This window comes from Populus trichocarpa, chromosome 1 (assembly GCF_000002775.5).
Source record: "Populus trichocarpa isolate Nisqually-1 chromosome 1, P.trichocarpa_v4.1, whole genome shotgun sequence".
Taxonomy (NCBI): domain Eukaryota; kingdom Viridiplantae; phylum Streptophyta; class Magnoliopsida; order Malpighiales; family Salicaceae; genus Populus; species Populus trichocarpa.
In genome coordinates, this window is record NC_037285.2 from 34,408,327 (window position 1) to 34,421,168 (window position 12,842).

Sequence of the window (12,842 nt, forward strand, 5' to 3'; positions counted from 1 at the left end):
AAAATTTTTCTTAAAACCTTAACAACACATATATAAATTTTTGACGTTAAAATTAATTTTTTATCCAGCTCATAGTACCATGACTAGTGATTGCTGAATCAACTTCTAATAAAAGGTGACTGTCTTAAATCGAATTAATTAAAAATTAAAAAAGTATAACTAACCTCTATTATTTTTCTAGAGAATCTAAACTCTCTCATTCTTCTCATGCATCCTTATCTCTTTCAACGAAACAACTGGCTTGCCTTTTTTACTTTGGGATAATTACAAAAAAAAAAAAAACTTCTTATTCTTCGCTTTATTTTGTTTTTTAATTTAAGGTTTAAAAAATTATAGTTTGTCTCTGTGAGGGGAAAAAAAAAAAAACCAAATTAAACGAAAAACACACTCTTGTACTCTTGTCCTTGCATGTAATAAATATAATTTTGCATAATTTTTTTCAGAAACCTCGTTTTTCTCTTCCAAACATGATTTTTCTCTCTAGTCTCTCTCTCTAAGAACGCTACACTCCCACACAGAAATACTAAATTTCAAGCAAGATCTTCGTTTTTTTTTTATATATATATATATATTTAATCTCTTTGTTTTTAAGGATCAATAACGGTTGTTTTGCCAGGTTGAAGACTTGAATGGGATTGAAGCTCTAAAGACTTCTGTCAGCAGCGGCAGTAGCAAGAAGGTTAAAGAAGAAAGATCAACTCATCATGGTTCTAAAGCTGAAGCTAGTAAAGAAAAAATACAGTTCTAAGAAGATCAATCCATCAGCTAAGTTGCTTATTTCAAAAGAGTCCCAAACCTTTCGCCATTCCTTCGCCAGAATCAAATCCCTAATTAATTGGTTTCTAGCTTGCTTTTTCCCTTTTTCTTTGCTAGTTGTTTGCTGGATGTGGTTTCGACAAACGTTTTGAGCGCCCCATATGGCTTTAATGTCCATCTCTTCTTGTTGGTTCTAGATTTTCAAAACCGAGGCGGCCTTTGCGCCTTGCACCGCCAAAGATAAACATCTGTGCACAAAAAAAATTAGGATGATGATCCGACTTTTTATCGGGCCTCTGAGCTTTAGAGGAAGATGGACTTTTAAAGGCATTGATTGTTAACAGAGAGAATATACGTAACATGGGTGGAGGGAAGCTGGTCATCCGAGCAATCATGGCGTGCCTAGGGCAAATACCAGCAGGAAATTTATCTCAAGTTATCAACAATGTCATCCACAGCCACATTATTCATGTAAAATAACAGGTGAAAAAGGCATTTCCTGCCGGAGGAAAGGATGCAAGGAACGAGGATGTAAGCAAAACCCAAATTAACTCGTAGAATTAAGAAAATTGTAGCAGTTTCCCAGTTTGCATCAGGGGAGAAAACACAGAGGAAACATGATCATCAAAGTAAAAAGTTGGAAAGAGACCGCATGGTGTATATAACCAGTCCCAAAAATAACATGGTTCAATTATAATTATTCCCAAAAATCTCCTAACCCTGACTCATATTAAACTGCATGCTAAGCCGAAAAGAGGTGGCTCTCCATCGCAAGATCAGCCAGAACTACAGAGCCGGCTTATTGCACAGAGGCGATATGAATGATCAAGTCAATCACGCGAGAGCTGCATGGAAAATACAAATAAGAAAACATTAAGGATCAGATAAAAGAAAGACAAGGTGACAGAGAAAAGAAACAACAAATCAGCCAAGTATAAAATCAAGATAGCTTTGAATAGGTCTGGAAATAACCATTACCTGTAGCCCCATTCATTGTCATACCAGGAGACAAGCTTCACAAAGTTATCATTCAATGCAATTCCAGCCTTGGCATCAAATATGCTTGACCTGTCAAATTCCAGCCATTGAAAAGCCAGCATGAATTTTAAATCCACCCATAATAGAACAAGGAAACCCTTTTCTTTCCTTTTTTTTTTTTTGAAAAGAAGTTGAGAGTATGCGAGGGGATATGTTCTCATGTTTATAGAGAGAACTCCCTCCCTTTCTCTATGCAAGGGCAAACCATGTCACTTGGAGTCGATGCATAATTGTATATCATCATGATCTCCTCACCTGCTGTCACCCATGAAGTCGGTTGAGACAACATCATCCTCAGTGTAACCAAGGATTCCCTTCAGATTGGTCTCAGATTCCTCCCTGCATCACACAGCAAGAAAAAGGACACAAGGCATGAGCGATCAGAGACTTCAATAGGACAGTCAATCATATAATGCTACCCTTTGAATAATGTCTGGCAATTTAGTAAGTGTAATTTGTGAAGTCCCTTTAAAGACTGCCACTCAATCACTATAAGAAAAACTAAATGGTTCATGATCTTTTCATTGGATAGTATTCAAAGATTTTCCAGGCTACAGCAACATGCAGGGGAGAAACCAAAACAAAAAGGATGAAGATAATTACAGATGAAAAGAAGAGGGTTTATGGTTTATGATCCTTACTTGATAGCTGCTTTGATCTGGTCATATGTAGCCTTCTTCTCAATTCTCACAGTGAGGTCAACCACTGAGACATCAACTGTGGGAACACGGAAAGCCATTCCAGTCAACTTTCCATTGAGTGCAGGCAAAACTTTCCCTACTGCCTACACAATCACAAAATAACACAGATTATAAAGGGATTTGATGCCAGACGAGAAGGAAAGAGAGAGAGAAAGAAGAGAAGAGTGGGGAGGAAAAGAGAATTTGAGAAAGTGTAGTTTCAATGCCGTCTAAAGCCCCACCAAAAAATTAGATTAGGTGCTATATTCATAGACAACCAGGAGTCATTAACGAAATAACTGAGAGAATAAATAACTCATAGCCCAACAAAAAACAACTAAATTCAATACATTCATTTTTTGTAGATAAAAATAACAAAAATCCTCAAGAGGTTCCTCTTTCAGGGTTAGAGACAAGTTAGCCACATCGATGACAGCAAAATAACACAATATCATGCATCTATCATCACATAAAAAGGGATGCACAACATGCATACAAAAGTAAATTAGAAATCCAGATAAGCAGTTTTCTAGTAAGATAGGTATCCCATGAGGAGGTTGTTGATCTTTACTTCTTGGCATAAAGAGACAACGAGAAACATGAAATATGGTAGGATTGATGGTGAAAATAGACAAGTGGTTTTTGGACAATGGATACTTAAGATGTCCGAGAAGAAGTCCAAAAAACAAAGGTTCGCCTATTATTATCTCACTTCTATAAGAAACCATTGCTGCTCAAAATAATGCTTGCCGTATGCAAAGCAATGGCAGGTGAACTATTTGATGCCAGTCATTAGTACCTTAGCAGCTCCAGTGCTGCTGGGAATGATATTGAAGGAAGCAGCTCTACCACCTCTCCAATCCTTCATTGATGGTCCATCAACAGTCTTTTGTGTGGCTGAATAACATAGAACATAAGAGAATCAGTCAAGGAGAAAATGTCTACATCAATTGGATTTGAGTAAATAAAAACATAGCACACACCAGTAATGGAGTGGACAGTAGTCATAAGACCCTCAACAATACCAAACTTGTCATGAATGACCTACAAGCATATACAGACATACATGAAAGATGTCAGTACAAAACTAAAAAATTTATTGTCATCCCTTTACAACAAGAGAAAAGGAAAGAGCCCACCTTGGCCAAAGGAGCAAGGCAGTTGGTAGTGCAGCTGGCATTGGAAACAATGTTGAGATCAGGCTTGTACTCCTTCTCATTGACACCCATAACAAACATGGGAGCATCCTTACTAGGAGCAGAAATAATAACCTTCTTTGCACCACCCTAGGATCAAACCATAAAACCAAGTAAGATACGTATGCAATTCACAAAAAACATATTAAAAACTAAAACTAACAGCTCGACAACCAACATGCATTTTAACAAATCCTTCAAAATGTAAAAGCTACCAAACCTCAAAACAATAAGAAAAAGTTAAGCTTTTAAGCTTTGTTTTCCCAAGAAATGGAAAATTCAATAGAAACTTCATTCACACCCTATCATAAGAGGACGATTTCCCAGAAAAATTCAAGTGACAGATTTTTGAAACATCATAACCTTTTCCACCCAAGAACATGCATTTTTACACTACACATTACAAACCTACAGCATATAAAACAGGATAAAAAGTTACAATGATTGAAAACATAGTTCAAGATTTGAAGGAAACTATCGAGAAATAGTGCATTTCAAAAAATAAAAACCCAAGCAGAATAATCTTTATTATCCAGATACCCATATCGTAAAATATGAAAATAGAAAATATCAAACACCTTCAAATGAGCAGCAGCTTTGTCCTTGTCAGTGAAAACACCAGTGGACTCAACAACAAAATCAGCACCAGCAGCGCCCCATGGAATCTCCTCTGGGTTTCTAATTACAAGTAGAAACAAAACATCAAACCACCTCGTAATATAAGTACTTTGATTAACAAATTCTTCAAAAAAAGAAAGAAAGAGTTAGTCATACCTGACACCAAAAACAGCGACTGGCTTGTCACCAAAAAGAAGAGTCTTCTCATCCTTGACCTTGATATCTCCGTGCTTCCATTGCCCATGAACAGTGTCATATTTGAACATGTAGGTCTACAAAAACACAGCCAGCGTAATATATATTAGCGGATCAGACGACATGTCATTCAGGATGTTAGATTTCAAAAGAGCCAGAAAACGAAAGCTCAAGTAAAATAAAAAAGAGAGTAAGTGCCATGTAATCAGTGGTGATAAAAGGATCGTTGACAGCGACAAGCTCAACATCATCTCTCTGCAAAGCAACTCTCGCCACCAAACGCCCGATCCTTCCAAAACCTACATTTAATTTGATTTTAAAAAACAAAATAAAAACACTAAACACAACGACGACGACGTTGAATCGCTCACCGTTGATACCGATCTTAATCTTGGCCATTATGATGATGATGATGAAGAAATGAAGTGTAGTGTGATGGTGAGTGAGGTGCTTGCTCTTCTTTATATATAAATATTATACAACGGAATTAAGGAGCGATTCTTGCGATCTTAAGAAGAAACGGTTAGGTTGAGCGGACTTGTCGAGGCGGTGATTACGTGATGACCACGTAATTTCCTAAAATTGGAGGGATCATGCACCGTTGATTTCGATAACCAGCGGTTTAGAATTGGTTAAGGACTCCAAAAACAAGATTTTTTTTTTGAAAATGCAAAAATTAGTAAGCTTGGAAGGAAGAGAATATTTGACATAATGACAGACTCCGTGACACCATAGTTTTGAAACCCGATTCGGTTATTGATTCGGTCAAGTGATCGGGTCACGGGTCAGATGGGTTGACCCGGGTTAACCCGGGTCAACCCAAAAAAAACCTATAAAAAAAAGACAGATGGTGCTGTCTGGTGGGCTAGTTCTCTAACGTCTCTCTCACTGAAAATGCCAGCCAGAACTCGCCACGTCACCCTAGGTGAAGTTACCATAAGGGCCTAAGGCTCCTCCTCTTGTTCCAGTCCTTCCCCCTTTTGTTAAATTGTTATTAGCTACATAGTTGGGGGGCTATTATTAAGATTTGGCCAGCAATATCATTCACTCTTGTCAGAAGTGGAGTTCTTTGAAATTCTTTCTTCGTTCTTGAGGCCAGCAAGCAAACTCCAAAAACAACCAGAACCTACCTAAAAGATTCACTTAAAAGAGAACCACAAGACCCTACAAGATAATGCAAGAATCTTTAGCTGAACCAGAACCAGGAGATGAAGTGGTGAAACGTAAGTTCTTCCTCAGTTATGGCACTCTCTAAGCTTCCTCTCTCCACTATCTTCTTCTTGTTGTACACTTCGCTTTTTACAATATCACAAGGTAATTGACAGAAACCCACTTGTTTATCCACTTTTTCAAGAAACTAAGAACAACCCTTTTGTGATTCTCTTGTTTTTGTGTCAAATTTGCAGCTTTATCATCGAAAATAGCAGTGGCGCAAAATCAAGCCCAAAACGACGTCGATTAACGTCTATTAAGTATAAAAAAAAGAGACCGGGTCTTAGGCGGGTTTGACCGGGTGGCCCGGGTCCCGGGTCGACCCTCCGGGTCGACCGGGTTTCACCGGGCCAACTCCCAAGCGGGTTTTTGCCTCCACCCGGACCGGTCCCATGCCCGGGTCGGCCGGGTCCCGGGTCGACCCACCGGACCGGTCCGGGTTTTAAAACTCTGCGTGACACTATGATATCCTTATTTTCTATTTTACCTCTACTTTACTTTACTAAGATGTCCTCTATGCCATTATGATAACTCTACTAGAAACTTTAAGGAATAAACTTTGTTTGTTTGATTCCATTATAATGTATGTTTTGTGCTTTATATGCTGAATATTTACTTGTTTTTTTTTCTAAATTGTTTAATTTGATTTTTGATTTTTTCATACAATTATTTTGTTTTGAATGCATTTCATGTTTGCTTCGTCTAGATATGAATTTATGCCCTTGCTCCTACTACATCTATTTTTTTTGCACGCATATTGCCTTAAGCTAGCAATAAAAAAATTACCGGTGTCCTACTGGGTTTCATTGTGGACTAGAACTCATGAAACCTCGATTTTTATTGAAAGTCTACAAGGTCATGGTTAGTACCTAACCTATCTACATGTAATGGTTAGAACCTTCCTCTAAGGTGTCTCCTTATAATATTATTGGACAAGCTCGACGTGTATGAAATTTCATGAGATAGATAACAAGATAATCAAGATCTATTTAAGAACATTCCACAATTTACACTCATACTCATGAAACAGAGAGTTAATTTATATGATGAATTAATAGATCATTTTGCATATATTTTCTTATTTTTGGTTGAATGAAAATCTTGAAATTTTATTTTTGATATCTACGAGTTAATGCATTAAGCTATTTTTATATTTTCAGATGAATGAAATTTCTAAACTACTTGCCCATAATGCAAGGATAATACGTCAACACATTTCCCACATTTTTTATTGAATGGAAATTTTGAATTTTTATTCTCAAAATGGATGGATTAAATTTTAATGGTTTGATGTTGGAGAATATGTAAATTACCTAATTTTCAAATGAATAGAATTTTAAAGTTTTCTTCTCAAGTGATATGGGTTAAGGCTTGAAATGATATTCCATATTTCGGATGAAGGGAGTCTTAAACCAACTTCATAAAATGTATGGATAATGTGTTAAGCTATTTCCCACATTTTAATTGAATGAAAATCTTTAATTTTGTTCTCAAAATGGATGGATTAATACACGTTAAAGGTTCAATTTTATACGGATCTACAAGGCAGTTTACCAGATCTCGGTTCCGTATACCATGGCAGAATCAGACAAAATCCATATCCAATACAATCATTTTAGCACCCATCATCATGCATTCTTGCATCTCTTGCTTATTTTCTTTGCAAATTGCTCCAGTAGTAGAATGTAGAATAAATGTCCCTCCTGAATCCAATTCCCTCTCAGACTCTACAATACAAGACTCAGAGAGAAGCAAATGAAACACGAAAAAAGGGCCCAGTTAGAAATGAATCCTCAGAGAAAAGCAAGTGAAACACGAAAAAAGGGCCCAGTTAGAAATGAATCCTCAGAGAAAAATTGACAATTTAAGAAGAGAGGTAGCGAAAATTACAAATCTACTTGAGTAAGCGTTGCAAGTCATCCCTACGAAGAAAAAGACATTTACGAGAAATCAAGAATTTACTTAGGAAGAACCCTTTGTCAATAGGCAACCTAAATCCTGAGTGCAAGCAGTGTTCTTTGTTTTTTGTCCCCACAAAACCATGGAGCAAATGATGCCTCTCTAAGGTCTCTATATGCTAAAGTACCCCAAACAATTGACTAGACAGATGAGGAGCCAAGAATGACAACGACTCAAACCAAAGAATGACAACGACTCAAACCATGAGCAAGTAATGTGTAGGAAATGCCTGAATTGTAACAGGAGTTGGATTCTGAGGATCTAAGGGTAAAGAGAAGGAAATTAGGTTCTGACTTAATTACTCAAGAACAACGCCTTGCTATAGTAAGGAGAGAAAGAGACGACCTGCTAACCGAGATACAACAACATGTTTTCGAGGAATTGCAGGAGGAGTTCAGATTAGCATTGTCAAGACTCAAGTGCTAAGAAAGAGCAAGACCGCAAGATGACAAAAATGTCACAAGCAGTGTTGGAAGCTCAGAAAAAAGTCAAAAAAGCAAGCAGGTGGAAATGGCTCATAAATTAACAATAGCTAAGTGGTTGCAAGTTCTCAATGAAGAGGAGGAACTTCGATCCTCCGCTGTAAATTCAACAACAATAAATTGTTGGAGCCGACGTTTCCTTCACTGGTAGATTTCACCGAGTTCCTACAATTTGTGCTTGCAGCCTAGGTATGTCTGGTGGATGCTCTTCAATCTATCACTAGTAACTTTGAAATATAGAATGCGAAATGCAATGTTAACAAAAGACTCGTAATAAAGTGTAATCCTCAGCAAGATAGAACTTAAACTCGGTCTGATTTATCATTTAGTTTAAAAAATTAAGATATAAATTAAGTAAATTAATTCGATCAATTAAAAAAAATAATACATTTTAACCGGATCAATCCAATTATAAATTCACTTTCCAAGTCAGGCTGACCATGTTCAGAAAATGATTTAATAACCGTGGTTAGAACAAGGAGCAGGGTGTACCATTATACAACGGATACTTTATTAATAATCATATACTGAGGAATTAATTACAACAAAACCTTATTTTATCATTTATCAATCAAGTTACAGGAAGCTCAAGGACGTACGTAGATCATAGCTTCCACTTTCCCAAGAGTACACACAAGTAATTCCATCATACTATATTTTCTTACTAGAGCATGTCTGACCACAGAATATGGATTATGATACTATAATTATTTTTATTTATATTAATCTAGACATATGGATTATGATCATGCTACTAATTTTCTTTGTTTTCGTCGTAGTCTTGGCTGTTATAAGGGCTGAAAGCTTCCGAGAACCAATTCTTCTTCCTCCAAGAATTCCATCCCATCTCTTCACAGATATCATCACTGTGGTTGATACTGAAAGTGGAAATGCAATGCCTCTTGTAAAATCTGGTAGTCCTCTTCATGACTTGTATCTCTTCATTTGTTTGTTCAAGCATCTTTTCAATGCCTGGAAGCTTGAATTTCTCATCTGCTAGTCTAGCTAGCCAAATGCATCGCAGCTCTGCGGTGTGCAGGTTCGATACACTTTCAATATATCCCACGAAAGCCATGTTAGGAATCAATGGATGAATCGTGCCCCTGCCAGATATGTATTATCCATTTAATCAGGCTCATGTATCATCATTTTCTAGAAAATATTCACTGTGAAATCATTTTACATTGATTTACCTGTACAAGGGCATGATCCCAGAAGAGTCTACAACAAGACTGGAAAAGGGTTCTGGTAATAAATCTTGGAGCTTCTTTTTTCCTTCATAACCAGTGGCAAGAAGCACAACATCAGCCTCTAATCTGGTTTTATCTTCAAATTCAATTCCTCGACTCCAAAACCACCACTTTGATGCTCTTTTGAACAGTATATTTCCCTTGTCTGCCTCTTCAAAGAAATTTTCAGGCAAGATAGCCATTTGGCAAGATGCATAACCCTCCACAAATGGGTGGTCTGGTTTCAACCCATACTTTGCAAGGGGAAGCTTCCACGCCAAATAAGACTCTATGAACTTGGAAATTCCTCTTCTCTGCTCAAGAAATTAATCAAGGATAAATATGATATTTGATTACCATAAACAATCATAGTATATATTATATATTAATGTCGTCATTAATGGAAGGGAGAAACTAAAATTGATCAAAATATAAATACCATGGGAGATAGAAGAAGGCACAGAAGGGTCTTGAACAAGGTTTGGTATGGCCTTTCATGGAGGAATTGAGAGGACCTTGTTGAAAAGAACAAGAAAAATGGCAAGCCCCAAATCCAGTATGAAGGAACAGTCCAATGTAAAGTCCTTATCACCATTGTGCACGGTTGTCCTTCCGGCCCTTCATCGAAACAACAAAACCAATTACACGTCACATACAATATTTACTGTGAATACAGCCAGTCTACCACCTAATTGCATTAATTTCCTTGGCAATTAGTAAATGAGGAGACTCACTCCCTCTCTCTACCCCAAATGGCCAACGTACGAACTTCCTATATAAATATATAAAAGATGGGCAATTTGTTCCTTAAGTCAAGGAAGTCAAACTTTCCCACTTTTTGACCATTTTGACTGCTCTTCTCAGTCTAATTAACAAAAGAAAACATGGCGTCATGCCCCTATTATTACCCTAAAAAATAATTAACAAAAGAAAATTAATCATGAAATTATTATTTTTTGTTTTTTAAATACAAAGTCTAGTTCATAAGGGAAAAATTTATGATAATCAAATAGTAATTAATGAGTGGTATTTTATTAATTATTTTTTATATTCACGTAAAAATACCAAACATACAGAAAAGAAAAGGTAAAATCCATGATAATAAAAATATTTTTATTTAAAATCTCTTTTTTATAGTGTATTTTTTTATAAAGTGAACCCAAAAGTAAATAACCATGAAAGTTCTCGTTTATAAGGACCAATTCCGATCAATTAACAGGTGGTGATAGAGATTGATATATAGATATACCTTGGTTTGCAGCTGCACACTCCACAGCTAAATCAAGAGCTGATTTCTTGTAGCCAACAACGGCAACCTTTTTTCCTTTGAGAAGCTTATGAGCAGCATCTTTGTCGAGCTTAGCATAATCCAGAGCGTGCAAGACTTTGCCGAGAAATGCTTCTTCGCCTTGATGGGGTGGAAATACTGGCATTCTTGGCAAGTCTCCATACTTTCCAATGCATACGACGAGAAACTCGAAAGCATACCACTATATGTATATATTCCATAAGTCAGATCATCATGATATAACTCAAAAAAAAAAAAAAAATTTATATATACACACACACACACACACACACACACACAACAAGGTTTATTAATTAACCACTTTCCAATATTAGAGTGCATGAGATATCTCAACTTTTCTTAGCTTCAATGAATTAAAAGTTGAAACATTCAAGACGGCCTTTTTCTCTTTTCTTTTTGAGAAGTAAGCAACAAATTCAAGACTTTTTCATATTTATTACATAACATATATTTGAATAATAGCTAACATTTTGAGAGCTAGCTAGCAATAATTCAATTAATTGAATTATTTGATTTTGTTCTAAGAGATAATTAGATTTCAAATCTCACTATTTGGGAAGTCAAGGAAGAATCGTGGCTACATAATCAAGCAATTAATTAAACATGATTAAAAAAACTAAAAAATATCAATAAATAAGGAATATATATATATATATATATATATGGCCGATCGAGTTCTAATACTCATTAGGCATAAATCTCTTAATTGATGTGGGTACTGCTTATATCTCTTACGATGTCTTGAACTCGAACCTTTCTATAATTATATTAACTAGAAAAATAAAAGGGAGAGACGATTAGCAAAGCACACGCACACTCTTTAAAGCACGTATATATGTAGTAACTGATAGAGAATTAAAATAACCTGAACCTTCGTGGACTGGTTAGTCTCTACAGCTACCTCCCAAGCAGGATTGCCATTCAGCAAGGATCCATACTCTTTTGGTTTCATGTCAAGTTGGCTGGTTCGGTCACCAACGTACCGAATCTCCACCACCTTGGAGTTGAACTTGACATATTTCAACACATCGAAATGTGTAGCATAGTTGTGCAAGTATTCCAAAACTTGGACATGAGAAGGAAAACTCGCATTATCCCTCTCGGGCCAAGGGTAATCTGAAAACTCGAAATCACATCGAGGTGTTTGGAGTTTAGTAGAATTAAAAGAACAATGTTTCCAGACACCCCCAATTGAATTAGAGGCCTCAAAGACCAGTGGACTGTAATGTCGAAGCTGTTTAGCGGCAGCAATGCCGCTAATACCTGCTCCAATGATCCCAACTTTGCTGGAGCACTGAATGTGGTTTTTCTCACAAGCCATTTTGGTGTATGATGATATATAGCTAGAGCTAGGTTTTATAGCTTGTGTTGGCATGTTGGGTCTTCAAGTTCTGTATCCTATTTATAGGGCTCGAGGAGGTGACCCTTTCTTCTTGTAAATGCGAAGAAATGATTCAAGTGACCATGCTTTTTTTGTTTTTGTTTTTTTAGTGACGTAATATATACTTATTAAGTGAGTAGCTTCATTGAATAGTAGTAGTTCATGTTATTATCATTTTGATTTTGGTTAATGCATATGATGTGATCGCTAGCTATATTATATTGTCTTCAAAACGAGCTGTAATTTCATGCTACCTTCTCTCTTGTTTCATTTAAAAGCGTATCTGTCTGGGTAAAGACTTGTAACCAAAATGTTTGGCAGAAGAGCACTTTCCTCTAAGTTTAGGTTTCAAGTTCAAATATCCATTTGGAAATAAAATTTTATCAACTTGAGGGGGGAAAAAGGTATACAAACCTACACATTCTTGGTAGGTAAAACGTGCGCATGCATGATGATAGTCTGCAGTCTGCACTACACTCCTCAATGCTTCTATGAATTAATTAATGAATTTAACCTACCAGATGCCTCCCTATATTAATCACGACTTGCCTTCGCATCGATTATATAAAAAAACAATTTATATATATATATATATATATATATATATATATCATCATTGACAACACAAATACCAGCGGGTTTCACCTTATACATGAAGAATTAATTATGCATTGACTCCAACAGGAGTACGAAAAGATATATATGTTAGCTAGCTAGCTTAGAATTAAAGCCTTGAATTCATGTGTTCCCATGTAGCTCAACGAAGCTTTGAATTCCTGTGTTCCCA

General features: G+C 36.4%; 2 protein-coding genes and 1 long non-coding RNA gene across 4 annotated transcripts; 1 reads left to right on the forward strand and 2 right to left on the reverse strand.

The window, feature by feature from the left end:
- Positions 1-1,288: 1,288 nt before the first annotated feature.
- LOC7467691 (glyceraldehyde-3-phosphate dehydrogenase, cytosolic) lies at positions 1,289-5,149 on the reverse strand. Its single transcript, XM_002298558.4, has 11 exons — positions 4,855-5,149; positions 4,682-4,782; positions 4,445-4,560; positions 4,249-4,348; positions 3,614-3,760; positions 3,458-3,518; positions 3,274-3,371; positions 2,436-2,578; positions 2,050-2,133; positions 1,735-1,824; positions 1,289-1,601 (listed from the first exon to the last, which is right to left on the reverse strand). Exons 1-11 carry the CDS (start codon positions 4,880-4,882, stop codon positions 1,556-1,558), a joined length of 1,014 nt encoding a protein of 337 aa, XP_002298594.1. The 5' UTR covers positions 4,883-5,149; the 3' UTR covers positions 1,289-1,555.
- Positions 5,150-5,364: 215 nt separating this feature from the next.
- On the forward strand, positions 5,365-6,328 carry LOC112326968 (uncharacterized). The gene is made up of 2 exons (XR_002981006.1): positions 5,365-5,797; positions 5,890-6,328. It is a non-coding gene; the product is annotated as an uncharacterized LOC112326968 (long non-coding RNA).
- Positions 6,329-8,630: 2,302 nt separating this feature from the next.
- LOC7456208 (probable flavin-containing monooxygenase 1) lies at positions 8,631-12,043 on the reverse strand. 2 transcript variants are annotated; one of them, XM_024611634.2, is made up of 5 exons: positions 11,546-12,043; positions 10,615-10,855; positions 9,805-9,983; positions 9,330-9,679; positions 8,631-9,239 (listed from the first exon to the last, which is right to left on the reverse strand). In XM_024611634.2, exons 1-5 carry the CDS (start codon positions 11,993-11,995, stop codon positions 8,891-8,893), a joined length of 1,569 nt encoding a protein of 522 aa, XP_024467402.1. In that variant the 5' UTR covers positions 11,996-12,043; the 3' UTR covers positions 8,631-8,890. The 2 variants fall into 2 exon arrangements, with proteins under 2 accessions (XP_024467402.1, XP_002298593.1); XM_002298557.4 differs by having other exon boundaries at positions 11,540-12,043.
- Between the last annotated feature and the right edge of the window lie 799 nt (positions 12,044-12,842).